We start from the raw sequence: 27,896 nt of genomic DNA, 5'->3' as shown, positions 1-27,896 counted from the left end.
TCGGGGACCCCAATCCCTCACTGCGGCCGGTGACACCCCTGTTTCCAGAGGGACCTCTGCCCACATGATCTGCCCGACCCCTCACCGGTGACACTCCGTGCCCGCGGGGACCCCCGACACCCTCACACCCTCACCGGTGACACTCCCGTGCCCTCGGGGACCCCCGACACGCTCACCGGTGACACTCCCGTGCCCGCGGGGACCCCCGACACGCTCACCGGTGACACTCCCGTGCCCTCGGGGACCCCCGGCACCCTCACACCCTCACCGGTGACACTCCCGTGCCCTCGGGGACCCCCGGCACCCTCACACCCTCACCGGTGACACTCCCGTGCCCTCGGGGACCCCCGACACGCTCACCGGTGACACTCCCGTGCCCTCGGGGACCCCCAGCTCCCCTGACCGCGCCCCCTCGGCCGCTCCTGGGTTTCAATTTGGCGGGAGCCGGGACAGACTCAACGGGTCGCGGCTGCGGCCAAAGCTCCTCGAACGCGAAGGCGCCTCCCCGGCCCATAACGCACCGCGCTCCCCCGCGCTCCCCCCAGCGCCACATCCGGGCACCCGCGGTGAGGGCGGGCGGGGCCGCGCGATCGCTGTGGCCGCGCAGCCGAGGGAGGTCGAGCCCTGCGAGGACGTTGCTGAGGGGCGGCGGCCCGGGCGCTCGGTCATGGCGGTGAGCGGCGGTCGCTGCCGGGTTTTGGGGCGAGGGCGGCGGGGAAGGGGCTGCGGGGGGCAGAGCCGGGGCGGGCCCGGTCGGGAGCCGTGTGCGCGGAGGCACAAAATGGCGCCCGCCGCGCCTTGGGCTGCGGCGCCATGATGGGCTCGGGGAGGGGCGGCCGCGCCGCGCCCGCCGCTTCAATCCCCGTCTCCAGAAGTTTCTGCTTCGTTCCTCGGGGCTTGGGGAGAGGAGAAGACTCCGTGGGGCTGAGCCCTGGTGGATCCATGGCTTTGGGGAGAAGTGCTGTGGTCGTGCTGGCGTTTCTCATGGGGACTGTGGGGCGAAGCTTCCCTGTGAGGGGAGCGACCTGGTGTCTGTGCCATGCTAAATTTTCGTTTCTCTCATTTTCTTCGCCCTTTTTCTTTGTGTTTGGTCACAGATTTTTTTTTTCTTTCATTCAGTTAATTCGCTCCCATCCTGCTTTTTGTGGTTAATATCGATGGCAAACGCCTCTGCTGTAGTTACCACTGCCCTTCATGTCCAAACAGGGTCTAAGTAGCTTTATTTCTTCTGAAAAAAAAATTGTGATCTGGTAACGTACAAAGGTATTTTACCTCTAATTGTGCTGAAGAAACGGTAAGAGTTATCAAAGAGGTAACCCGATGTGGTTAATTTTTTCAAAACCTGTTAAATAGCTTTGCATAAAAATCCAAAAACGAACAAACAAGCAGGGCTGGAAAGTGATAAAACTTTTTAAAGCTGACTTTAAGCACTTTGCGATGTCTAATCTGGTAGTTAAAGTTCTTGTCTTGAAAGTTTGATCAGTGGTTAAACAGAGCACGGGGGACTTTAAACTTCTGGAGAAAATTAATTCTTTTCTAATGATTTCCTTTTTTTTTTGTTATAACTTACGCTGTTAAGAGTAAGGTACATATTTCTCTAAAAGGACTTTAATTATGTACTTTGGTTTTGCACTTAGATTAAAAATACTACTACTATATTTAGAAGTTCATCTGAAGTGTAGGTGAGGACCTTATTCAAGGTAAGGCTGAGCCTGGTGCCAGTCTGGGAACTGAGAATAATCTCAGTGAATTCTGTCAGGTTTTTAATTGCTGGGGTTTTTTGTCTGTAGCGCAGAGATTTCCCTCGGGTGCGGAGCACAAGGGCACTAATAAGCAGCACTGTGTAAATAATGAGATCGGCAGCCTTGGAAATTGTGGCAGCGGGCTCAGTTTCACTTGGATAGTGTGTTTTAAATCCCACCTGATTTACACTTGTAGCTGATAGGCTCATTCTTCTCAAGTAACTTCAAAATGTAAACAGAAGTAGCTGAAATAGAAATCCAGATATTTACCTGTAGTGTGTCATGAAGCACACGGTTTATTAGTGACAATTTATAATGTCTCTTGTGGTTTAAGACAAAGTAGCTGCTTTGTTTTCAAAGCAATGGGTATAAATGAGCATTTGAGAGGTTTTCCTGTTTTGTTCAGTTGGCAAACCATTCTGCCAGTTGCTGCTGGTGGAAAACTGCAAGTTCAAGTTCTCTGCTACATTAAATCGTCTTCCTGAATAGAAATTCTGGGCCAAATAATGTCCTTAGTGACATCTTCTGCAGCCCCACGTTGTCCAGGAGGTTTGATTATGACTGGTACAGAGGAGATCAGGGCAGTGAAGCTCTAAAATCATTACTGAGAGCACATTCACCTTCTCAGTGTGTGCTTTTTCCTCTGTTCCTTTCAGTGCATTGTACACCAGTTGTGCTCATTTACCTCTCACACATTGAGTCACAGAGTATCTTGATTTCACAAAACCAGTTTTTGGATTTAATCTTCCTAGATAAAGGTTTAGAAGGAGTGGAGGGAACATCTTGATTTTCATTGTCTGGTAAAAATGTGATCTTGGAACAGGTGTAAGTGACCTGTGTGTGGTCTCCTACAAATAAATCTTTTTGCAGCGATACTGTTGAGGTGTTTCCTCATTCCAGAGTGAGCTGTCTAACCCTAAATGCAGTGCACCTTCCTGCACTTCCCTTCAAACTTCATTCCGTGCTTCAGAACTCTGGGGATTCTGTGCTGTGCCTCAGTAATGCCCAAACTTGTCACTCAGATCTGTTGGGACAGCATTGACCTTAAGTAATCCTGGTCATGGAAATGCTAAAAAGTGGTTGACAAGCACCATTTAGAGAAAACTCTGCCTCAGAGTTTAGTGTTACTGAAACTCTCAGTAGTACATGGAAAAAGTACAGTTGAATGTAGTGAGAGAGCAAAATGTGAATTTTACATCAGATCTCTTTATTAAAATCTTGAAAAATCAATTACACAGTTCACTGCAAGTCTATAAAGCTATTGCCTAAGAATGGGGTGAATACAGCATTGTCTTTACAAAAAAAAAAAAATAGCTATATCTTCAGAGGAAGCATGAGGTAAATTGTTTTTTTCCTGCTTTTCAATCCTAAGCTTCTGTTTCTTAAAAATTCTGTCCTCATGTGTAGGGTAGTGATACAGAACGAGATGGGGTAGTCCCAGAAAAATCCTCTCCAGAAAGAGAGAAGAAAAAGGAACAATCAGATGCCTCCAGTTCTCCCAGAACATCAAAGCATCATTATTCGAGATCACGCTCACGGTCAAGGGAGAGAAGACGGAAGTCAGGTATGGACTCGATGGGAGCAAATTGCTTGTGGAGCTGAATTCTCTCAGAAGCAATTTTGGGGAAAATAGACAGACTTAGCCCTAGTAACTTGTTAGAATTGGGGGGAAAAATGGATCTGCTAACTTTTGGGGTGTATCTTAAATATTGAAACTGCTGAGGAAAAAGGTCTTATCAGTATTGAGGGGATCAGGGCGGGGGGACATGGTCAGACCACACTAAACAGGAAACTGTCCCATTTGTTTCATTTTGTAAGATAAGCATAGACTGGGATACTTCGGCGTAGTTGTAACAAGGATAAGGTTACCTGGCAGAGGAACATGATTGGAGTGTGATGTGGGTTAGTTTTTCACTGTTAGAGCTTAAATAAATGCAAAGCACTGGGACTAAGACCAGAGATTGCTTTCTGCAGTAGATACTCATATAGTGCTGTTTGTTTTTTAAATCTTGACTTGATGGAATATTTGAAAGGAATTAGAAATATTATAGCCAGGTGATCTCCTCTTTATCTTGGTAAATGACAGTAAATGTTTTCTTCTCCAGATACTGAAGGAAGAAAACACAGAAGCCGGAGCAGAAGCAAAGAGGTAATTAACACTTTGTAGCGTTTAGGTAATTGTACATCTTAAAAAGTATCTTGTAGTAATGCACATATGTGTAAACTTATATAAATGACTTTATGGTAAGTACAAGAAATTGAGAACTTAAAGCTTAAAAATGGATATGGAGAGCCTTTCATAGTGAAGCATGATTGCAGCCATCATGTTGACAAGGTAATAGTTTTATAGAAAGTGCTTTCAGAAACTAGTAACTTAATTTCTTTCTTTTTTTCTTTTTTTTTTTTTTTAATTTTTGTGGAAACATCCAAAAGAGAGAGTTCATGTGGAGAAGTAGAATGGTGTTCTTGATCACTTTTACAGAGCTTCCATTATCCAAAAGCCTTGGGTGGCCTTGTTCCTGGTCAGTGTTCAGGACTTTGAATAATAGATACCTGTCTGCTTAGGTGTATTAAAAATAATTTGCCATCGGACTGAGCTCTGTTTATTGCATCCTTTAATTGTGAAGGCTGTCATAGCTTGACAAACAAGCTGAGTCAGCTGGAAATGTGACAGTAGCAGCAAAAATTTCAGAGAGCTGTCTCTTAAAATAAATGAATAAGTGTGTGTGTGAATATATCGGGGAGTGAGAAGAGACAGCATCGATAATGCCTTTAAAAATAACTGGCTCACACACCAGAGAAGAGCTGAAACAAGCAAACCAGGAGCATCAAAATAGTCATAAAGAAGCTTAAGCCATGTGGGGCAATAGGCTGGAACAGATAAGGCACTTGATAACCTCAAACCTGGGTCAGGAACTTCTCCTTCCCTCATTCCAATGGAAGCTCTGTTTAAAAAAAAAATAAAAAAAGGAGGAAAGAAAAATCTAGGCGAGTTTTTGTGAAATTGAATAATATATTGTTTAGCTCACATGATAACATTTCTATAATAAATCATACTCAGCGTGCTAATGCGCGAAGAGACTGAACTGAAGACGCTGCAGACTCAGATAGCAAAATTATAAGCCTACTTCATGATAAGGTAACTATTAGTCATTCAAACTCATATTTCCCTTAAAAATATCTTAAATCCGTTATGGGATATAGTGGTGGTTTTATTACTAAGTGTGTGTCTGGAAAATGTGATTAAAAACATTCTAAGACTCTCTTTAATTATTATAAAAAAAAGGTGTTTAAAATCCTGTCCAGTGCTTTGCCAGGCTGTTGGATCTAATCTTACACAATTAGCAGCTTTTAAGTTTTGCAGAGTGAACAGATGAGAAATGATCTCCCACAGTAGATGTACTGTTGTCATTCATTTGCAAGATTAAGCTCTGACTGTAGACTAAATACTGAATTTTAGTAATTTTTCTTAGTATGTATGTGAGAACAATTCATATAAATACATACTTAAAATTAGTGTACAGGTAACCTCAAATCTAAGAACTGATTATTAAAGGAGCTAAGAATAAAATACTGCAAAAGCAGGAAAATTGTCTAATATTCTTGCTTACTTGAAGAACAATAATCAGATGTATTTAGAAATGGATACGTATTAATAAACTATTAGGCTTGGGCAAATGGGTAAAAACCAATTACAGAATCCTCTCCAGACTTGAGAGAGAGGTCTGATGGAAGAAAAGGTTTTATGAGTAGCTAACGTATTTAGATAAGCAAGAAAACCAAACAAACAACTTCTGGATAATTGGGATTTATCTAAAATGAATATATCATGCTTACTTTGTGACTTGAGCAGAACATTATTTAAACATAAGACTTAAGTGGGCTGTTCTTTTATGCTAGAAAGGTTTCAAAGCACACTGGATATATTAAGAAAGGGTGTTGATGTCACGACTTAGTCTCTAAGGAAAGTACTGGCAAAAATCAGGCCTGACCTTGCTAAATATTTTTGGCATTGCAGCTATAAAAGGGAATCTTTTTTTTTTTTTTTTTAAGAGGCACTGCAGGAAGGAATTGCGGTATAGTGGAGCAGCATATCTGTAATTTAAAACTACTGTGGGAAGTCTGAGTGATGCATGTTCATTTGAAATACTAAAAATGGGATGTCAGCCTTGTAAATTATCACTTTGCTTTGTAAAAACTGTTGGAAGTTACTGAAGAGAGTTTTGCTCTAGAAAATAATTACCTAATGATGACTAGAAGATTTTTTTCTTTTGTTCTAAAAGCAAAATAGTTTGTCTGGAACTACATGTGGATTTTAGTAACTTTGTACATGGAAGACTCAGGCAAATATTAAATAATCACTGCAACTGTGTTTATATATATGCATATTCATAAATGGTCAGGTTCTTTAAGATAGGTACTTAAGTGCTTGGAATGGCGACAGTAACTGAAAATGACAGGTTTTTTGTTATAATGCTGTGAGTCTTATATGGAAACACTGTAAAGATACCTGGATGGATACCTTAAAAATCCTTTCTAGACAGTGGGAGGAGGGAAAAGGGGGAAAAATGATAGTGTGCATTTACAACTTTGGGTAGTTGGTGGTATTAGGTAAAGCAGCCGTGGCTCATGATTGAGTCACACTCCTAAGGTTACTAATGTTGCATCACAACTTAGCATTTTTATCTTCTGATACCCATACTAACTCTCTTTGTTGCACTATTTTCCTGAAAGAACCAACTTCTTCTTAAAACAGGCAAGAAGACATGAATCCAAAGAGAAGTCCTCCAAGAAGCACAAATCTGAAGATCACAATGACAAAGAGCATTCTTCTGACAAAGGAAGAGATAGCCTAAATTCATCTGAAAATGGTGAGGAGAGGCATAAACGCAAAGACAGAAAGTCATCCAGAGGAAGGAGTCATTCCAGATCCAGGTCTCGGGAAAGGTAAGTTATTGCATGTGATTATTGTGTAAGTGCATTTCCAAAAGCCATGTTTGGAATGATTGTAGAGTTCCATTCCTGACCTAGTGTAAAGCATCAGTTTATGTAGCATGTTTCAGTTTTCACTAGGTAGTGCATTTGTAGATAGTTATTTTGCAGATTACTTTGAAATAAAAGTACAAAATTGCACTAACACTTTATATAGGGATGTGTCTCACATTTATAATTTGCATAGAAAATACTAGAGTATTAAATGTACCTTATTGTCAGTGACAGGAAAGCAAATACACCTTACAGTGACATGGCTCTTTACCTCCTAAATCATAAGCTTCCTCAGAGGGAGTGCTGGCCAGGCTCCTTGCCTGGTAGCCCACCCAGCACGTTCTGAGGGTAGGAAAATTGCCTGGGACAAGCAGGCTGCTGCCAGCAGAACTTCTCCATTTGTAGCTGAGGGATGTGCAACACACAGGGTAGTGAGGAACAAGCTTTGGCTGACGACAGGCTGAGGGACTGGGTGTGACTCACAGGCTGCAACTTGGGCACCTCTTCCCCAAGGTCTCGGAATACCGTGGAGAGGAGCAGGGTTGTGTTGCCTTGCATTTAAGACTCCTGCATCAGAGTAGTTTGGCTTGGTATTTGTTTTGAGGTGTACACTTTAATGAACAACTAAAAATAGCAGTGTTGATGAGTGTGGTTATTTATAGAAACTCTGCAGCTCAATTGTGGCTGGTGGTGGGGTTTGGTTCCTTTCCCATTTCATCCTTTAGACCTACAGCTTAACCTGTTCTAGGCATGAGCATTTCCATGTGTAGTTTGTAGTCTCCCCACTCTGCCTGATGCATTTTGCCCTGTGGTGATGAATCCGTGTGTCAGTCCTTAAACACAAACTGCATTTGAATACAAGAACACGTGTAAGAATTTGGGGCGTGTGTTTCAGACGTCATCGTAGTAGAAGTCGTGATAGGAAAAAATCCCGATCCCGCAGCAGAGAGAGAAAGCGACGGATCAGATCTCGCTCTAGATCAAGATCTAGACACAGACATAGAAGCAGAAGTAAAAGCAGAACTAGGAGCAGAAGCAGGTAAGTGTTACCTTCTATACGTGGTGATGTTTGGTTGGACATTCTGTGGTGGGCTGATGTGATGGGTTTACCAGTTCATGTCTGTTCAGTGCAGTTAAATGTGTTTGGCTTTTTCTCATCTGTACTGAGAGCGGGTTCAGGACTGGGCAGTTTGCTTGGTCTTTCAGAAACATTTGTCCTAGGCAGCTGAAGTGTCTCAAGCTCTTGGCTTTTCATAGTGTGACTTCTTGTTAGCAATAGTATTTAAGTGGAAAGAAGTGTAGAATAAGATACAGGTGACCCTTTCCTGTGTTTGATACAGTAGCAGTGTGGTTGGCATACTGCTGTATTTATCCCTTCCGTTTGTGTACATAAGATAAAAGGAGAGTTTAACTGGGAATCAATCACTGGCTGTCAGAGCAGATACACAGATCAGAAGCTAATTCTGATGATCTCCACAAAGTCAACTTAATTTTTTCTGTGAAGTGGCAATTGGTGTGGTGTTAAGATAAATTTTGGTTCAGATGGGTTATTTCTGATACGAATGTACTCTTCAGTGTTAGTGATGACCAGCTCTTCTTTGTCAAGTGCATCTTGAGAATATTGATCACATTAATTTTTCTCCCCGAGTGCTTTGATTTCTTCCTTAAATTCTAGAAGCACTTGATCCAGACACATACTGGCTTGGTCTGTGTCTGTTTGACAGAATTGAGATTCCATATCTCATCTGGGTTATGCTGGAGTTGCCATTTTCATCACTGTATAGATGTTAATGTTTTTCAATACTGATAATGCATTCAGTATTTTGGCGTAAAGTCTCTGTATCACCTTTGCATTCTTAATGCCCTGTAGGATTTTTTCAGTGGTGAAGCTGAAATTCAACTTAATGATTGCTACAGATGTTCTGTTGAAAGGATTTTGAAAGAAAATCAGTGTCCCTGCAGAGCTGCTAGAAAGTGTTGACTGTTCCAGTTCTCTTAATAGTGTTTTCACCAGAATATTTTTAATTGTTCTATGACTGGTTATGACTACTCAGCATTACAGTGGAACATTGGAGTCTTAACCATCACAGTCGTGTAAGGCTACAACATCCCTTGTGAAAGTGTTCAGAAGACTTACCTTTCTGAAGAAGTAGTTGAATTACGTGGTTTGTGTCATGTTTTTGACATGCACTTTCTACCAAACATTGAGCTGGGGTGAGTAGAGCTGGGGTCTGCAGTTGGTACAGTTACTTGCATTTAATGGATGGTGTTTAAGCTACATTCAGCATGCTGTGCAAGGCTTCAGCTCCCCATTTTTTCCATTTACTGTAGATAATGTGCTCTGTTTAAAAGTCACTTTGAACATTGTGTGTAATGGCCCCATGAAAACTTCATGTCCCAGAATAGATTTTGGCTTCTGCAGTGGAATTCAAATTACCTGAAACAGAACATCAAATGTGGGAAGAAAAAGTAAGGGATAGTCATAGCTTAGGAATTTCTCCAACTGGAAACAGGCCTTGTGGGATGCTCGTGGACATACTGCAAGAATCCTTTTGTTTCAAGTTATGTTTGTGTCTCACAAATCCTAGAGAATGGAAGTAAATGAGGCGTAAGTTGTTTTTATCTGTAGCTGGAACACTTCATCAAGTTCAGGGCTCAGACGAAGCCTGGAAAAGAAGGTGACTTATGGGGCAATCCTCAAGGCAAACTCTGCACAAGCCAGATAAATGTGATGTGGAAATCTACCCTGTTAAAACTCACCTGTGAAAGGAATTCCCTCATTCCTGACATGCAGTTTTTGTGTTACAGTGAGCAGGCTGTGACAGAAGCATTTGCAAATAGTAGAGCTTGACCTTCTCTTGATGGTTCTTTGCATAATCTCAACCTCAGATTTTCAGGGGATTTGTTCTCATGGGCATTTAAAGCAATTTTTTGGTTTGTGAGTGCATAAAACCTCCTGGCAGTTCTTCAGTGGTTTGGCTCTGATTAAATGCTAGGTGGAAAACGTGAAAGCAGCTGCTTGTTTCAAATGGAAATACTTCAATACAAAAGCTCAAATATTTATTTCCTTGATGTTTACCAGTGCAATAAAGCATCACAGACCAAAGACAAGACCAAACAACAATAGTCAGCACGGGAAAAATGAAGGTATCTTTGAAACAGGCATTACAGCTTATCTCAGGAATGCAGATCTGTCACTTCCCAGTGCCTGAATCTGCATCTTGTCATCTTCTCTGAAAAGATAAGTCTTGCCTTCTTTGTATTCTACCAGATTTATCATGTAAACAAGGATCTTTTTATAACTTCAGTCTGAATTTCATGATGTTTGTAGATGCTGCCCAGTTTGCTAACAGAAGAAAGAGAATATGTGAATGCCATGGAAAGTGGCTGTTGTCAAGTTAGCCATTAGCCACTAGCTAACTAGTTAGCCATTAGCAACAGCCAGTTAGCTGTTGCCCCAAATGAGTGATAATAACATTTAAGTTAAAAAATTACAGAAACACCTTTTTGCATCTCAAATTACTGGTTATGGCAAATCTGGGAAAAGAGTGAGTGATATCTCCTGTAAATTAACCTTTGTTGAACGCTTCTTTGTTTGAAACACCAGTGTCAGAGGCTTAAACTGGGATAAACCCTTATCTCTTGTACTGCAGATATTGATGATCCTGGCACAGAGAACTGCTGCTACTAGCACTTTTTATATGTGTTTTGGGTAGCTGTTGTTTAGATGGGATTAGATACAGATGTCCTAAGAATGTCTCTTGCGTGGAAGGAGGTGGGGAGAAAGTTAGCGAAGAAGAGTTGAACTGAATGTTTTGGTATTTTGCTTAAAATACATTTTAACTGGGTTCTTTTCAGATGGTCAGGCTCCAGGTGATTAATGCTTCAGGGTTCTTTTCCCACAAAAAACCCAAGACAAATCACATGTTCAGCTTGGTAGAGTCCCTCAAAGCACATTTAGGGAAGAGGATACAGAGGGGAGAGTAATAGTAATTTCCTGAAGTACTATTCCACTTCTTAAATGGGGCCTCTTGAAAATGCTTCCTATTTACATAATTACAGTGCTTTGAGGTCTCTTATGGTTTAAAAACATTCTTCTAGCTTGATTCATTGAAGTTCTCTTGCAATTTTTACCAGAAATGAGATGATCTTCCTTAGGATTTAGAATCTCTAGAGCAGATCTATTTGTTCTGAACACTGAGTATGAGAGGGTAAATGAATACCCAGAATTGCACATTCTGTTACAGCTGGAAATCTTCAGTTTTAGCTATGTGTTCTTACAAGGCGACTGTTGCAGTATAAACTCTCTGAAAGCTTTTCTTGAGAGCTCCAAATGAATAATAAAGCAAATTTTCAAAGCTGTGATCAAATACTTTATGAAATATTAAGCTGCATGTGTACCTTCATTGTTTTAGCAACTGTTAAATTTGGTTACAGAGAGCGAAAGAAAAGAATTGAAAAGCCCCGAAGGTTCAGCAGGAGCCACAGCCGGAGTCCGAGCCCGCCGCCTTTCCGGGGACGAAACACAGCTATGGATGCACAGGAAGCGTTAGCCAGAAGGTCAGAAATTGTGGTGATTTTAGTGATAGGCGATGGGAATAAGCTCCTGATGTTGATTTTGCATGTCTAAATATTCTTATTTTCATGTATCTCTAGGCTGGAAAGAGCAAAGAAATTGCAAGAGCAGAGAGAGAAGGAAATGGTTGAAAAACAGAAGCAACAGGAAATGGCTGCAGGTAGTGCATGTGTATTAGATGAATTTCTGAGCAGTAGTATGAGTGGAAGATAGATAGGCTTTTGTTACAGGAGTGTTGCAGTCTTATCCAGCGGATGGGCAGGTTGTCTTTATGGAATTTTAATAAGAAAAACAACAAGAGCTAGGAAATGTTAAAAAAACCCAAAACTAAAACTAAGAAACAAAACCCCAACAAAAATGATTGGGATTTCTTTTTACTTGCTGAGTGTACAAGAAAAGTGTATGTTGGGCTGTTAATTGATTTCCCAATGGCCATTGGGCTGCTATTTGCTCAGGGCTATTTAGAACCACCAGCTGCGTTAGTTTCACTTGTAGTTTCTGGTTTACTAAAACTCCTGAAGACATTCTCCTTAGCTGAGAAATCACATGTATTTTATCATTCATTTGTTATCTGTGCACTTCCAGCTTTTATTGAAAGGAAGTGTTTTGAGGGTTTGGCTTTTTTGTTTGGTTCTGGGGCAGGTTGCTGGTTGGGCTTTGTGTGTGTGTTGGGGTGTTTTCCCACAGTCCAAAGTTCTTTCTGGCAAGTTGCCTTTGTTCCTCAGCGGCCGCAGCCACAGGAGGCTCTGTCATCAACGTCGCCGCTCTGCTGGCCTCGGGGACACAAGTGACCCCTCAGATCGCCATGGCAGCTCAGATGGCAGCGCTCCAGGCCAAGGCGCTGGCAGAGACTGGCATAGCTGTGCCCAGCTATTACAACCCAGCAGCAGTGAACCCCATGAAGTTTGCTGAGCAAGAGAAAAAGCGGAAGATGCTTTGGCAAGGCAAAAAGGAAGGGGTAATATTGGCTTTTCTTACCTTCAAGAACTTGTTTGGGAATATCTTGCACTCAGTTTACGGATGCTGATGAATCTTATTTCCAGCTTTTATCTCTTAGCAAGTTTTACTATCAGCCTGAAATAAAACTTCAGTAAAACTAGGAGTTGGACTTTGATCTTTGTGGGTCCCTTCCAACTCAGAATATTCTGTGATTTAAGAGTGAAAGGTCTAAGATAATTAGTCCTTCAGTGATAAATAGTTGTGACACAAGACTCAGGGAAACCCTGAATGTCATAAAGCTTTAGAGGTATCGTTGGATCTTAGTGTTATTTTTGTGAGTTTACCTACGGCTTGCAACTAAACATCAAATGCAGATGATCTCCCTTTACTGGGATGGTATGGCTGAGGTTTGGAATGTATGACCTCTCTTTTCTGGGACTGTAGAGATTTCCCATGTGATGGTTGTGTCTTCTCCAGTTGCAAAATTTCAAAGGCAAGTCTGTAGACCTTGCTGGTAACTTCTCAGGAGCAGAGTAATGCAATATTAACCTTAACAAAAGTTATAAATAAATACAAATAAGCTTTCAGGCTTTTGTGCTCTGTCAAATACCTTTGCAATTCGTGAAGTAAGAAAGGTATCTGTGGCAGTTGCTTTTTCAGAAAGTTACTGGATTTCAGTAGAGCTTTTGCCTGCTGATACTGTGGAAAAAATGGCCACTTTAGTATTTTTGTCTTTTGTTCCTCTGGGATAGAGGTGTTTGTTAGGCTGGTTTCCATCTTGCAGCAGTTACACAACAAGCACCCTTACCTTTACAGGCTGTTCCATACGATGTGAAAAACAAACCAGTTTCCATGGCAATGCTGGGAGACTGAAGGGAGGGCAGGAGAGCCCTGAATGCTCTCTGGGCAGTTCTTCCTGAATTGTGCTGTATATTGATGAATTGCAATAAACAAATTCATTTTTCCATAATTTACTTCAAACCTGAATTCCAGCCAGGCTTCCAGACCTTTGGAAATGCCAAAGGAAGGAACACACCTGTGTTTTGAACATCATGGTTAGGAAGGCTTCCCTCACAAGGAGCTCCTGTGAGGATGCTGCAGGAGGAGTGTCAGGCTTGGAAACCTTTTACTTCCAGCTCTGGTACAGAATGGGTTTCTCTTGAGTACTGCTCTGTTGTGCTATTAATGGAATCTTATGTAAAAAGGTGACTCTTTTTTTTTTTTTTTTTTTTTTTTTTAATCTGAACAGGATAAATCACAATCTGCAGAAATATGGGAAAAACTAAATTTTGGAAACAAGGACCAAAATGTTAAATTCAGAAAACTGATGGGCATTAAGGTAAAGAATTCTGAATATGTAATTAAGTTTATTAATTGCAAGATAATGATTTCACTTTTTATCTTACTGCACCTTAGCCAGTAAAGATTTTAAGCTAACCTGATTTAGTTAAGAGCTTTTAAGTATTTATTAAGCTCAAAAGCAGTACCTGAACTTGAATTTAATTCAAAAATCAGCTGGGTGAAGGCCTGTGTGTTTCTTGAGAGAGATCTGCACTAGAATGTTGCAGCAATAAACCCAGATAGTTGCATTCTTACTCTTGTAAGAATCTGTGAACTTCCCTTGCCCAGAGCTGATGTTTGTGTTGTGTTTCCAGAGTGAGGATGAAGCTGGCTGCAGCTCCGTGGATGAGGAGAGCTACAAAACACTGAAGCAGCAGGAGGAGGTGTTCAGAAATCTGGATGCACAGTATGAAATGGCGCGATCACAGACTCACACGCAGAGAGGAATGGGATTGGGGTTCACATCTTCCATGCGAGGAATGGATGCAGTTTGAAAAATGAAAAAAACAAACTAAAAAGGCTGGTTTGAAGTTTGAGACTGTGGAAGGTTCTTGTTCACATGTTGGGTCCTTGTTCACCAAAAAGCTAGCATCCTAGCTTGCATGGGTGTTGCATTGACTTTAATTTATTGAAAAATACAATTTTTTTGTAAATATCAGATTAGTGATACTGGTGTTAGTGTTGTAATCAGGTTATACCCACTTCCATTAAACTTGACAGAACTAGAGGAGGACAGTATTTTTTAGTTAAAGTTCTACTTTTCAAACCAAGCAGCAGATGGGAAGAACTCATACATGGATATTTCGTGTCCACTGTCTTGTGTACTTTTGTACTTTAACCTTGTACAGTTATTTTCAATTCTTGAAACATGAAAGAAACATTGTGTAGATGTTATTTAGCGGTCTGGGCCAATAGGCACATAACCCAGTGCAAAAAAACTGGTTAATAATAAAGACTTCTTTTTCTCTAAGGTCATATAGTAATTTGTCCTTTGGGCCAACTCCATAAACCACTTAGGAGAAGGGAAAACTTAAGGAGGTTTTGCTTTGGTTCTTCTGAAGTAGAATTTACCTAAAATATTGCAGTGAGGGGCCTTGCTGCAGATACCCTATTTCAAATACTTTTGTCCTGCACGCTGCTGCTGTGCCGCGTCTCTCTCCACCGCTCACCCCTTCTCAGAAGAGGAAGAAAAACTCCAAAAGCGGGAGCGGTGCCGGTTTCTGGAGGCAGGAGCGCGTCCTCCATTGTGAGTACGACAAGCGCGGCGGCGCCCTTTAGCGCCGCGCCGCCTACACCTCCCAGCGTGCACCGCGCCGCGCGTCCCTTCGGCTCTGTGGTCCGCCGCCCCGGTGCGCGCTGGGAGTTGTAGTCCGCGCCGCGCGTCGTCCCACCCGCCCCGCGTTTCCCGCCGCCCTTTGGCCCCCGCCCCGCCCTTCCTGCGGCGGCCAAGATGGCGGCGGAGGTGGACTTCGGGGACCGCGAGCTCTTCGGGCAGCTGGAGGCCGAGCCCTCGCCGCCCGCCCCGGAGGAGCCGGACCCGCTGCTGCAGCTCTGCGAGCGCCTGCGCGACCGCGACGAGACGGTGCAGCGGCTGCGGGCGGAGAATATCCTGGCGGGAGAGGCAGGGCCCGCGCCGGGGCGGGGGAAGGCGGGCGCGCCGCTGCCGCCGGTTCCCTTCCGGGCCAGCCGGTCCCGGCCCTCAGCGGGGCTGCGGCCTCTCCCCGGGGGTCTGTGGGAGGGAAGCCTCGGTCTCCGCCGGGGCCCGAAGCGGGAGAGGGCTGAGCTGGGCCGTGAGGGGAGCTGGTGGTGCTCCCGGGCTTCCTCAGAGCACGTTTTCCATAGAAACTGTTATCCCCAGAGCGGCCTCGCTTCCCGGGATGCGGGGCCAAATGTTGAAACGGCTGTCGCTGGATCCCGGCCTTTTAACTCAGCTACAGATCATTTCAAATAGTTGAGTTGTGACAGGTTCCCCAAAGGGTTTTTGGGTTTGCCGCTGCAGCAGAGCGGAATCTGAAATGCGTTATGATTTATTTCCCATTTACAAGTACATATCTACTACCATTACCTTTATTTTGGTGATGATCACAGATATTTTTAAAATAAAATATTGTAAATCTGTTAATATAATCATTGCATGTAGTCAATGGCACTGTTTGGATTGTCATAGCTAGTCCTGTTTTCATTTGTGTTTTTTTTCTTTTTTCCCATTTATTGTGTTTCTCCAGCAACAGGTGGATTTTTAAGTAATCCCCTGTGCAGTGAAAGGGAAGGACTGAAATCCTATTTGTTGTTCTGTGAAATTCTTGCTCGGTGTTTTCTTGCTTGCTTTGGGTGTGGGTTTGTGTTTTCCAAAGAAAATCATAGTCCTTAACAATAAGTTAACATCAGGAACTTAAAAGGAAGCTGAGAATTCTGACTCGTCCTAGGTATGCTAATGCTGACTTGAAACACTGTATGAACTGTATAGAGAGAGTATATTTATTTATATCATATAATAATTAGAGTTTATCTAAGAGAAAAGCTGTCTGTGGTAACAGTCTGCTGCATCTTGTTTCCATGTCCCAATCCCTGCTCAGGTGTTGGGCTTCTAAAATGCCATTCCAGTTCCTGCAAAGTCTTTTGGAGTTGAATAGCAGGAACTCACTTGATGTTGCTGTAAATTTTATTTATTTGTGTGTATCTGTTTAAGGGAGCTCACTTGGTCTTCAGGGAAGCAGTTTTAATGTACAAGTTCAGCAGTGAGGAAAAAGTCCATTCAGTGGTTGAATGAATCTTAGTTAAAAGACTGTGTAAGTTTATTGAAACTAGAATAGCAGGAAGAGAATTCTGTTCATACAGAATATTTCTGTAGTGCGGGGGATGTTTTGTTCTCCTTCCACCTCACACCAACCTGCTCTGCTCAAGAGGATAACTTCTGTTTAAGTGGATAGGAACTTCTTAAAAATACAGATTTTGCATTGACCAAACCTTCCTCCCTCTGTGGGGTCCAGACTGAGCTGTGATAAAACTGGTGGGGAATATTTACTGTACCCATTGTCTGTGTTCTGTGCTGTTCTAGTGGAATCTCAGTGGAAAACCCCAAAGTTGATGGACCTCTGTTGCAGATTTTATTTATGAACAATGTCATCACTAAGTAAGTATGAAAAAACAATCCTGACAGGAAATGGGGCCTTTTTTTGTTTCTTTGGGTCTAACAGTGCTGTGCCCAAATTGTGGATGTAGATTTTATTCAATAACATAAACGAGAGAAGCTTGGAGGGGAGAAAGGATAATGGGCACTATGACAAGAGTTCTGTTCATTAGCAGTGTCTGCTTTCACCATGAAGTGAAGGGTGACTTCCAGGAACTTGGAGTGAGTCTGCAGAGCAGCTTCAATTTCAGGAATGTTGTGGGTGAAATAGAAGAAATTAATCTTTCCCTGCCTCTGGGTTGATTTTTTGCCACACACGGGTGCTCTCAAATATCAGATTGCATTTGTGTTGGTGGGGGTTGAGAGGGGCGACAAAAAAGAATTGGATTTTCCCCTTTTCTAAGTTATTTAGTAAATGATAAGCGCTTAAGAAAAGAGATATCTGCTCTTTGTTTCAGCCTTGCTCATGTCTTCATCTCTCTCTACTTCATCCCAGGCGGTATCATCAAGAAATTGAAGATTTTATTTATAGTTTAGTTCAAAAATATGAAGAGCAGAAGAAAAGTGAACAAGAAAAATCACACTTGAATGCTAAGCCACAGGTACTTTAAAACTCAAATTGTTACAAAATGCTCCTTCTCCATCTCTGTATTGAGAATATTGAAATATTGCACTGTTGAACAGTGACAAAAATCAAATCAAGTAGATGTCAAACAAGATGTTACAACTGTTTGTTCCAAAAAAATAGAAAGGAAACATCCTTTCTGCCCATGAAAATGCTTGTTGAAAATTGTCCCTAGTGAAATTTCAGTGAAAGAAAATTAATAAGTTGGTTTAAATAATTAAGAAGAAAGCTTAATGTATCTTCTTCTGATAGTGCTTGTATAGATAAGGAAACAGGTGAACAGCAGAATCTGAAAATTTACACTTTCTCTTCCTAGTTTAGAATTTTGATTCTTAACTCAGCATTCACTTTGAGTGAAAGGGTGGAATGGCACATTTCCCGCTATCTTTCCCTTAGCTTTTTTGATGGGAATGAAGATGTAATTATGCAGTGTATTTCTCATCAGAGAAAGCCTTAGAAAGGAGTTGTGTCATGCTTTGGGGTGTGGAAAGCTTCATCACTGACGTGGACATCTCCATCCTGCTGTTGGTGAAAGGACAGAAGCTGAACCCCACATTCTGTGCCTTTTACATCACTAATTCAGGTTGATTTAAATGAATTATTTTTATTTTTGTTTTTCCTGTCAGCCCTCCAGCATTGTTTTGGAAGAGGACTGTAAAGGAACCAGCTCGAGTTCTGCTAAAAAAATGAAAGAAGCTTTTAGTGTAAGTTTTTGACTGTGCTCTTCCATGGTAGGTCTGACTCTTCGTTCTCCACATTCAGTGTACACTGCCATCAAAATAAGATCTCTTAAGTGCTGTAATTACACTGATAAATTTAAATTCAGCATGTTTGGGCTACATCAGTGCAAAATAAATCTTACGTGTACAAGTTTGGGCTTGTATTAATTGTAAATTCTTACAGAATGGGGGAAAAAAACCTGGAAGTATTTCAAGCAGTGTAAATTTATAGAAATGCTACCAATCTCACCTAAATACTGACACATTTCTGACAATTCTCTGACTTTTTTTCTACAGGTTGTAGGAAGTGTTCTGTATTTTACCAATTTTTGTCTCGATAAACTGGGACAGCCTATTTTAAATGAGAATCCACAGCTGACAGAAGGATGGGAAATACCTAAGTATCCTGTTTGCTAAAACACCTTTCTTTTTCCGTTTGTCAAATCCAAAGAATTCCAGTGGGTAAATTGAACTCAAATTCTCTTCAGTGGATTGTGTGTTTCTAGCAAAACCATACCAGTCGTTATAGATGGGATGATTGAATGAGTCATTAATGGCTTTTTTTATTCAAAACAAATAAGTGTTTTGATGTAATTGACTTGCTGATTGCTATCCTGAGAGTGAATGCTTTATCCCCATAAATACATCTTGTCAATTTAGGGCTTTCCTTGGCCAGTCCCTAATCAGGTTTGGAATGACAACTCGTTGCAGATTGAATAAGTATTCTCCCTCCATAAAATCCACTCTTTGGGAGAAGAAGAGGGTTTGGGAAACTCAAACATGCTGTAAAATGCTTTTTTTCCAAATGTGGAAGTTAGAGGGGAAGTCTTTTATTACAATTTAATTACAGTATGCTCTTAACATGCATTCATTTTAAAGTTGGTTCTTTATTGTTTATTAAAGCCAATGTTTGAAAAGTGGAATTGAGGGATATGCTGAAGAAGCTGGGAAATGTTGAAATGTTTTTTAATATTGATGTCTTCCACAACAAAAGAAATTGGACAAGAAATTTCTCAAGTAACATCATCCCCCCCCCTGTTTTCCAGTATTGCTACTGTCCTGGAAAGACTCAGGACAAGAAGCAGTTTCAGAGTTCATTTCTGCAAGGTCATGTCAATGTTAGAAAATGATTTATATATGAACAAAAATTGCAAATTTTCAATCTCCCAACCTCTGGGTGAAGGAAGTAGATGCCTAATGGGAATTTCTCCTTAAATGCCACGTTAAGTGTGGCTGGAGTGATTCTGAGTGAAATGGTTCATCAGGCACTGGCTTCTAAACCACCAAAGTACTGCTCTCAGTGAACCTGTCATTTTGAAACTGTCAAAATGTGGTTTAATAAGATTACTGTGCAGCATTTCAGAATTATTATCTGGAAATTTCTACCTGTAAACGAGGGTTATAGGTTTAGCAAGTGCTGATAAAGTATTGGGTAGAAATTTGTAGGAGGAAACAGCATAAGCTCATCTTAGCAAATAATTTACAATAGATACAATTTTATAGTTTATAATCAGGATTTCATATCAAGGACCCATTTGTAACTTAATGCAGATGATTCTGTTCTGTTCAAAGCACTATTAAGTTTTCATTGGTATTTTAAACAAAATTGAAATTTTGCTTCATCCAGTAGCAGTTCCTTATTGAAATCTAAAGATATCAGCAAGTTTTCAGCCAGATTCTCTCCCTAGATGGACAAGAAATACAAGTAAAACCCAAAAGGTTTGTATTATTCTTAAATGTAAAGTTTTGAGCTGAAAAGTTCAGATGCACTCTGTGGTTATTGCCCAGTTAATAAACCCTTGGACATATTTGATCAATATTTAAATTTAAATTAAATAAGCCACAGCTGAACGTGGCAGTCAGTGAATCTGTCTTTTTATTGAGTTTCTTTAGGAAGAGCCTAAAGTCAGTATGTGAAAACTTTCTGAATTTTTATACTTAGTTCTTCTGTTTCTTGTCTTTTTAGTGCTTGGTTTGTCATCCTTGCACTGGTGTTGTGTCATGGTTACTGTTCAGTAGAACAACTCTTGTCTGACTTATTTGATAGATTTTTAAGACAGACTGATCTGAGAGTTGATGGTGTAGTTTTTATGCGAGGTCAGAAGTGAAGGGAATTCAATTTCCAGCTGGAGTTACCTTGGACTTGTGCCACACTTTTTGTCTCCACTTCTGATTCCCATCCTAATTCAGTAAAAATGAATGTTCAGAAAATAAATCTTCTCTCTTAAATCTTGGTATTTCACCCCAGTAATATTGGAAATGTTTCCTGCCATGGTGTGAATTTACAAGGAAGATTTAAGTTGAAGCCAGCTGCAGTTCCATTCCAGGTTTTCAGTGCAGTGTCACAAAATGAATTACTTGAAACTGTGGGCCAGGACTTTCCAAAGAAATGGCTGTATTCTGCTGTTTGTTTCTACTGGTGACTGATTCCCAATATTGTGGGAGGGATCAGACCTCTGATGATACCATTTCCTATTTCCCTCTGCCCTTTCCTCATTTCCCATGTTCTCCTTAGACTGTGGAATCAGCAATATTCTCTGTTTAAGGACTGATATAAGTTTAAAAGAAGCAGAAGACAGCACATGACATCAGCAGTCATTGCTTTTGGTTTTCTCAAGTCTAAACCTTAAAATCTGTCAAGAATGAAAATAATTAGGTGTGTTTAACATTGCAAAGTTGTTTTCACATTTAATTTATTGTGCATTTTTCAAGCAGGCCCAAACCTCATTGTTTCAATTGTGGTTCTGAAGACCATCAAATGAAGGACTGCCCAAAGGTAAAGTCACCAGTATTCCAAAGACTGCTGCTCCCCAAGCTTTGTGTTGGGTGAAGGAGTGCATAAATTGTAAGTTGTCCAACTCTAAACTTCCCCATTGTATTATCTTTAAGCCACGAAATGCAGCTCGTATAAATGAGAAGAGAAAGGAGTTTTTGGAAGCTTGTGGTGATTCGAGCAATCAGAATTTTCAGCAGCGTTACCATGCAGAAGAAGTAGAAGAGAGGTTTGGAAAATTTAAGCCAGGAGTAATTAGGTATCTCTTTTTTTTCCATTTGCTTTTTTGGAATACCTCTTCTGCCTTTGGAGAGCCAGATTTTAATTGCTAGAGTTTATTAAGTCTACCTGCAGCTCTTAACTATGAGTGTATTATGTTAGAATTTGCTAAATAGAATTTAAATGAACTGTAGACATATCTTTCAAATGAAAACTCACTGCTAGCTTGACAGTCCTACCGTTTCTCTGATGCAGGGTGATAAATATTACTCTTTGACTTCTCAAATTGCCAATTTATTATGTTCCTACTAAAAATGTATTCAGAAGTCTGCAAATTTTGAGCTTTGAGTGTCCCTTCCTCTCTATTCAAAATGTTCAGAGAAATCATAGCATTGTGTGGCAGTCTCCAAAAAAATCACCGGTAAGTTCAGTGTCAAGGTCCACCCTTCCTGTTGATAGCTGCAGTCGAGGCCATGAGTCAGAAGTAGTAGGTCAAGTAGGTTATTCTTAGTGTAGAATTAAATCTAATGAAGTGTTTAATCGTATCAGCAAGGCAAAAAGTTTTATTTAATATCAGAGCTGATTTTCATTTATATCTGGGGTGGAAGCGCAACACACTTTGAGCTACAACTGAGCTATTTTACCTTGACAGCTGATAACTCCACAAAATATTCATAACCTTTTGTCACCAATGAAGGGATTTTCCTGGATGACATTTTGTTTTCTGCTTGTTTTCTTAACTTAGTGGGGTCCTTCAGGATGCCCTTGGTGTGACAGACAAGAGCCTGCCCCCGTTCATTTACCGCATGCGGCAGCTGGGCTACCCCCCGGGCTGGCTCAAGGAGGCTGAAATGGAGCACTCAGGACTGGCTCTGTATGATGGCAAAGGTGAGCAAAGGTGGGGCTGGGATGCAGCTTTACTGTGAGGCTGTGTGCTGGCTGCATCCTCCTCGGGAGATAATAAAGTAACTGCTTTGTAAACCTTCGTGGAAGGGCGAGAAAGTTGGAAATCAAGTTGTTTTATTCATGTAAAAATACACCTTTTTATCAGCTGTGATGTAACAACAAAACAAAACAAATTCCATAGTGGTTGTGTTGCAAAGATGGGAAACTGTCAGTGGGATTTCACTGTTAGAACCTGGAGTTGTGTGAAACTGCAAGACTTGCAAATCTCTTCTTGTCCGATTTCTTCTCCCTTTTTCTCTTACTTTTCATGGAAGAAGCCATAGTCCTCAATAAATTACTCTTACACAGGAACAAAACCACCAGCAAGCAAACAACACATTTCTTGGAACATAACTTAAGTAATTTACCAGCTTTTTGCTAATGGCCATTATTTATGCTGCATCTCACAACAGTCCTGATGCCAAATTCTGAGGGTAGCAATGGTACATGAAGAGCAGTTGTGTAGGAATACCCAGTTAGGTTTCTGGGGAGGTTTCATACTTGCATCTGATGGATTTGGTTACTGCCTCTCTGGATTTCAAAACCTTCTATCAATACTTACATTCCAAACTCCTGTTCTTAAATCTTGTGGATTTTTTCAGTGGTGTTCTTAATTAACATCAGTAATAATTATATTCCATTGTAGGTGAAATTGAAGCAGAAGGTGAGGGCTCTCCTCAGCCCAAACGTATCACTTATGATGTGTCTAAGTTGGTAAATTATCCAGGCTTTAATATATCCACTCCCAGTGGGATCCCAGATGTAAGTAGCTGTTCTCTGCCTTCTAAACAGCGAGCTGAGTGACAGGAATTGCTTTTAGCCAAGAGTTAATGTTTTGTGTCTGCATCTGACAATTCCCTTTTAAGAGTCTCTTCTTTTTAAGCCCTTGCTTTGGGGCTGGGGGTTGTAATTAATGTGACAACTGATACTTGTGATTCTTGTGCTAGGGTCTGACAGGGCTTCTGTGGGCATTATTTCCATTCTGAGACCAACAGGAGCCTGGAAGGATAGTTTGGTATTTTTTAAACACAAAGCTTCACACACGAATGGCTGTTTTTTCTGTACATGTAAATTTTCTGCATGTTCTTGGAATATGAAAATCACTGTGGGTATTTCCATAATTATAATTTTGATCAGAAAAAATTACATCAGACCAGTCAGTGCACAACTTCTGCAAAGCTCTGTAACAACTGGAATTAAACAAATCATAGCAGAACAGCCAAATAGTGGGTGCCCTCTTAAGCACAGAGCACACATGAAATCTCCTGTGGGTGCTGCACTTTTATCTTGAAAAGATTTTAACCTCCTGTCATTGAATTCCATCACTGCTCTGAATGCCTGAGCATTAAAAAGAAGCACTTGTGCATTTACACCTTTACATTTGCCCATTTAGTGGCCTCCAAATGTGTTTTTTCATTGTGTTATTAACCAGAGTTCTGTTATTAACTGTTCATATGCAATATTATTTCTCTTTTCTCTTTTTCCTTTCTTTTTGCCGTAGGAGTGGCAGATGTTTGGTTCCATCCCCATGCAGCCATCTCAACAGAAGGAGGTTTTTGCTCACTACCTTTCTAATTATCAGGAGGTGAATATATCTCCTTGTTATTAAAAAAAAATGTTGTCTTTTAGTTAGTGTAGGTCATGATGATTTCTTGCTTGTATCTTCTTTCTGCACAGGGGGACAGACTTTTTATTGACACTAGTGAGGGTGAAATGCTCGTCTGGCTTATCTGTTTTAACAAAAAATGGCTTCATGTTTAAAATGAATTCCATTATTTCTCTTAATATAAGCAGATCCCAGTTATGCAAAGATTTGTAAGCAGTTTGGGAAAAAATTGCTATGAATTTACACAGCCTGGAAGTTTCAGACTCCCCTAATAAATGAGAAGCTTGGTTTCCATGGCCATGGAATCCCTCAAATGTTAATTACTATTTACACACTGGGTCCCCAAATGATTGCATAGTTCAAAAATTGCTATAATTCTTACAGCTGGAAACGTTACCCTGTACAGGATAATACTAATTCTTTTTGGTTTTGTGGATAATTTCTCAGCAACCAAGTCCAAAATCCAGCAGCAAAAGGGCTGCACCTCAGTCAAAGTCTCGTCATTCCAAACGACCAAGAGAAGGCACTTCAGAGATAGCAGCAGCTGACATGGACCTGGACTCCGGTACAGTCACTCTGATTTTTGCTTTTCCTAGTTTCAACTTTTATTTTCAAAATAACTTGCTCTGAATTGAAATGTGAGAGTTAAAAGGAGAAGCCAATGTGTCAGTATTTTGGTGGTAATTAAAGGCAGTGTTGCAGTGGCATTTGCTGTGATTGTCGCTGTGGTTTTTGTATCTTCCAGTACCAACCAGGCAGTTTCAGTTGTGCTCAGATCAGTTGCAATGTTAATGTTAAAAATTCTGATCTCTTTACTTCAGGAGCATCCTAAAGAAACTTCTGTTAAGACTCCCAAATCCCTAAATATTTGGATGAAATAACATAAATTTGCAAGCTTACAGCTTCTCAAAAATGAGGCAGGGTCAAAGGAGGATTCAGTTTAAGTGTTAGAACAGCTGGAAAAACTTCTGGCTTTCCTTTCAAAATCTGCCATGAGGAATCCTTCAATGTGTCTCAGTGTAGAATGAGTTTGTTCTTAATACCTTCAAGAATAATTTTTTTTTTCCTTGAATAGCTGGCAGAGGTAAAATCCCAAAAAACATAGTTTTGGTGGATATGAAAACCCTCACAAAGTTAGTTCTGTCTCAGCTGAAAAGCAAGGATGAGAAGACATAAATCTGGGAGTTAATCAGAACATTGGCACTTTCAATCTTGTCCTGGTCAGATTTCAGTTTCTAAAAGGTGTCTTTTAATCTCTTTCTAGATCCGGAAGGAACACAGAGATCTCAAACTCCCAACAGTTTTCAGTTCCAACCTCCGCTGCCGCCTGGATCTCCATCCATGTCCACTCCTCCACCTGTGCCACGAGGAACACCCCCGGTCACACCCCCTCAGCCTTCCACCCCCACCCACTCTCCCCTCCCTAGGACCACTCCACCACCAAACTCTGCCAGTAACAGTCCTCAGCCCAAAATAGTGGACTCGGTGATGGATGAGGATACGCTGACCCTGGAGGAGCTGGAGGAGCAGCAGAGGTTAATCTGGGCAGCGCTGGAGCAGGCAGAGAGCACAAACAGTGACTCTGATATTCCTGTTGACACACCTTTAACTGGGAATTCCCTTACATCATCACCAGCCAGGAATGAAGCGGATCTCGTTGCAGAAGTCAGGTCACCTGAGAAAGTGATCTCAGTGGAAACAGAGTTTTCTGACATCAGTGAGCAGATCCCAGAAAATGAACATTCTGTAACCAGTCCCAATCTAGAGGACAGTTTGCTTGACTTAAAGGAAAACCCTGATAATGCCATTTCTGAAAGCCTGCTGGATGACACCCTGCCTGCTGCCGACCCTGAGGTTAATGAGGGGGAAAACACAGGTGGTAATAAAGTGCCCACAAGCACTGGATCATCTGTGAAAAAATCTGGACTTGTTCCTGACATGAGCAAGTTTGCTGCCGGCATCACACCATTTGAATTTGAAAATATGGCAGAATCAACTGGGGTTTATCTACGGATAAGAAGCCTGTTAAAAAATTCCCCAAGAAACCAGCAAAAGAAAAAGACTTGAATCTTAACTGGTCTTTTGTTTTCTTGTATCCAAATCCCTTCTGTTTCCCCGCCAGTTTTACAAACTCAGATAACCGCCCTCATCTTATGGAAAAGAGAAAATCTTGACAAATACAGGTCTGCCCTATTCCTTGGTATTGAAGTCAGTGCAGGTTTCCATCTTGACCAGGACCACCAATGCAGCCAGGAAATGTAGAATTTTCCCAAATGGCATGCTTCCACTAAGGAATAACAGGACTGGTGATTTGTTAAGACCATTTTATTTGCCAATACTCGAGACTCTAAAATGCAGAGTTTGTGGTTTGGTGTTCATTATTTTGGCTAAAATTTTTATTGTCCTTGAGTTTCAGGTGGATTGGTGATTTTTTTAATATCTGTCCTTTGTACAGTAATCTACACTTTATACATTTTGCTAATTATCCTGTAGATAAGTTTAATATATTCTGAATGTTTTTAAGAAGGTCTGATGTTAAGATTTCCCACATCAAAGTCCTGGCAATTGGAAGAAAATAATTGGGGATTACAGTGCTATTTTCACCATTTCAAGTATTTTTATAAATTATTTATGTGGGTCTGTTTTAATTGCCACTGTATCTTTTGTAGCATTGTCCTTCATGTAAACCTGCTGTATAGACATGTTCGTGGTTGTCTACAGAGGTTTAATAAATGAGCTTTTAGCTAAAGAGTTTTTAATGGGATTCCTAAAGCAGCAAAATGCTGGTTTTTGAAAATCAGCTGCTGAAGAAAATTGGGGAAACAAGCTGAGCAAAATGAGGGTGAGTATAGTGAAATGTTTTAGGAAGGACCACAACTGTTGGCTTCAGGTTTTCTTAATCAAGAAACTGTTAAAATTCTCTAAGCTACTTAAACAGACCCTTGCCATACCATTCATTTTCCATAATCTGAAGAGCTGCCCGCTTCTGAATGCTTAGAAATGTTTTAATCATGCTGATTAATTGTTCCAACACTTTTTTCCCTTCTTGTCTTGACCTGTGGTTGAAGTGACTGCGCATTGTTCACTTGCCAAGAGAGGGAGCACTAGATTGATGTAAGCATTTGTCCTTCCAGAAATGTAGGAAAAGTCTCCCCAGCCAAGTGTAAAGCAGAGTAAACCAAAGCATTTTCAAGTATCTAACAAAAAACTTGTGAAGGGGGATGTCTGTAGGGTAATGTTAGAGAGTGAACTTAATTATTTCAAATTCTCAGCTTTGCAGTTAGTGCATATTGCCCAAATATCTTTAATGTTACTGGCACACTCTGCATTTGAATCTCAAGGAGAACCCCAGGCTTTTTGCAGTTAAAGCCTTTTTTTATGTTTCTTTTTTTTCTCCCTAAACTTTACAGGAAGGCAAAACCAAAGCACCTTTATACGTGAATTCTGAGAGGCTGAAAAATCTTTTTGCAGCATTTACCAGCTGAGTTTATTTGGTTGCACTTGGAAAGCAAGTCAAGGTAAATGTTCATCATTTGTTCTAAAATGAATGGCTTTTTCCTTCCTAGTTTATAGGAGAAATAGTGTTTTTATAACAGGAGTGAACAACAAAATAATGTGCTGTTTCCAACTTCTACACACATTTAAAGAAAGCTCTGTTGGGAAGCATGTAGAGGTCTGGCACTTTTTCCTCCTCCTCCTCCTTCCATGGATTTAAAAGCCAGTAATGACAGTTTGCAGGAGCCTTTGTGTGCTGCATCATTGCCACGTGGATGATACAGGCGTGCAGGGCAGGAGGTGATGATTGCCAGTGCACACCTTCTGGGTGTGTTGTGCTGCTCATGTTTGAAACACGCAGTTCTCTCACCACACCTTCAAGATCTGGTTTTAATGGCTCTTAGGAAATGCTGCTGCTTGAGTAGGACATGCAGCCTAAACTAAAGGAGTGCTTGTGGTTTCTGTGAGTAAAGCACACAAGATAAAAATCACCTCTTTATGTGCTTAGAACCTTTCAGTGCTCTGTATGGTCCATTCTCAATCACCCTTCCACATAATTAATTGGTCACAACAGATAAGCAAAGCAGTTGTGACTAAAGTATTTTCATTTGTTATTCTTTTGTCTTTCAAACTGCACTGTTATAAATATTCCTGGTTTTTTTTTCCTTAAAATAATATTTTTGTGATATGTTTTGATCTCAGTAAAGCAAGCAGGGACTGTTTAATTTCTGGGTTTAATTTTAGTAATTTAATTTCAAATAAGGATAAATCATACAAAATTCTCTGAGAGCACTCAGAGG

The 27,896-nt window shown here is 40.9% G+C and overlaps 3 protein-coding genes across 6 annotated transcripts in view; 2 read left to right on the top strand and 1 right to left on the bottom strand.

The window, feature by feature from the left end:
- KNTC1 (kinetochore associated 1) overlaps nucleotides 1–547 on the bottom strand; it is a 32,887-nt gene extending 32,340 nt beyond the window's left edge. The window contains exon 1 of the mRNA XM_068208519.1: nucleotides 404–547. Within this exon, the coding sequence (XP_068064620.1) occupies nucleotides 404–514 (111 nt within the window). The 5' untranslated portion in view covers nucleotides 515–547. The remainder of the gene's footprint in view (nucleotides 1–403) is intronic.
- On the top strand, nucleotides 535–14,095 carry RSRC2 (arginine and serine rich coiled-coil 2). Of its 3 annotated transcripts, none has more exons than XM_068208512.1 (10): nucleotides 535–673; nucleotides 3,150–3,306; nucleotides 3,848–3,891; nucleotides 6,477–6,689; nucleotides 7,624–7,767; nucleotides 11,166–11,288; nucleotides 11,385–11,464; nucleotides 12,030–12,262; nucleotides 13,493–13,582; nucleotides 13,899–14,095. In XM_068208512.1, the coding sequence occupies exons 2-10, from the start codon at nucleotides 3,226–3,228 to the stop codon at nucleotides 14,076–14,078; spliced, it is 1,188 nt and encodes a 395-aa protein (XP_068064613.1). In that variant the 5' UTR covers nucleotides 535–673; nucleotides 3,150–3,225; the 3' UTR covers nucleotides 14,079–14,095. The 3 variants fall into 3 exon arrangements, with proteins under 3 accessions (XP_068064613.1, XP_068064611.1, XP_068064614.1); XM_068208510.1 differs by having other exon boundaries at nucleotides 541–673; nucleotides 6,499–6,689; XM_068208513.1 differs by lacking the exon at nucleotides 535–673 and adding an exon at nucleotides 4,804–4,881 and having other exon boundaries at nucleotides 3,208–3,306.
- Nucleotides 14,096–15,002: 907 nt separating this feature from the next.
- ZCCHC8 (zinc finger CCHC-type containing 8) lies at nucleotides 15,003–26,350 on the top strand. 2 transcript variants are annotated; one of them, XM_068208507.1, is made up of 14 exons: nucleotides 15,003–15,190; nucleotides 15,970–16,010; nucleotides 16,643–16,717; nucleotides 17,211–17,316; nucleotides 17,966–18,043; nucleotides 18,356–18,459; nucleotides 19,712–19,777; nucleotides 20,774–20,834; nucleotides 20,948–21,090; nucleotides 21,796–21,938; nucleotides 22,642–22,757; nucleotides 23,497–23,580; nucleotides 24,052–24,166; nucleotides 24,866–26,350. In XM_068208507.1, exons 1-14 carry the CDS (start codon nucleotides 15,035–15,037, stop codon nucleotides 25,666–25,668), a joined length of 2,091 nt encoding a protein of 696 aa, XP_068064608.1. In that variant the 5' UTR covers nucleotides 15,003–15,034; the 3' UTR covers nucleotides 25,669–26,350. The 2 variants fall into 2 exon arrangements, with proteins under 2 accessions (XP_068064608.1, XP_068064607.1); XM_068208506.1 differs by having other exon boundaries at nucleotides 20,771–20,834.
- The last annotated feature ends 1,546 nt before the right edge of the window (nucleotides 26,351–27,896 follow it).

Source organism: Anomalospiza imberbis, chromosome 18, assembly GCF_031753505.1.
Source record: "Anomalospiza imberbis isolate Cuckoo-Finch-1a 21T00152 chromosome 18, ASM3175350v1, whole genome shotgun sequence".
Classification (NCBI taxonomy): domain Eukaryota; kingdom Metazoa; phylum Chordata; class Aves; order Passeriformes; family Viduidae; genus Anomalospiza; species Anomalospiza imberbis.
The sequence above is the reverse complement of the archived record's forward strand: the minus strand, read 5'-3'. Positions and strand labels throughout refer to the sequence as shown.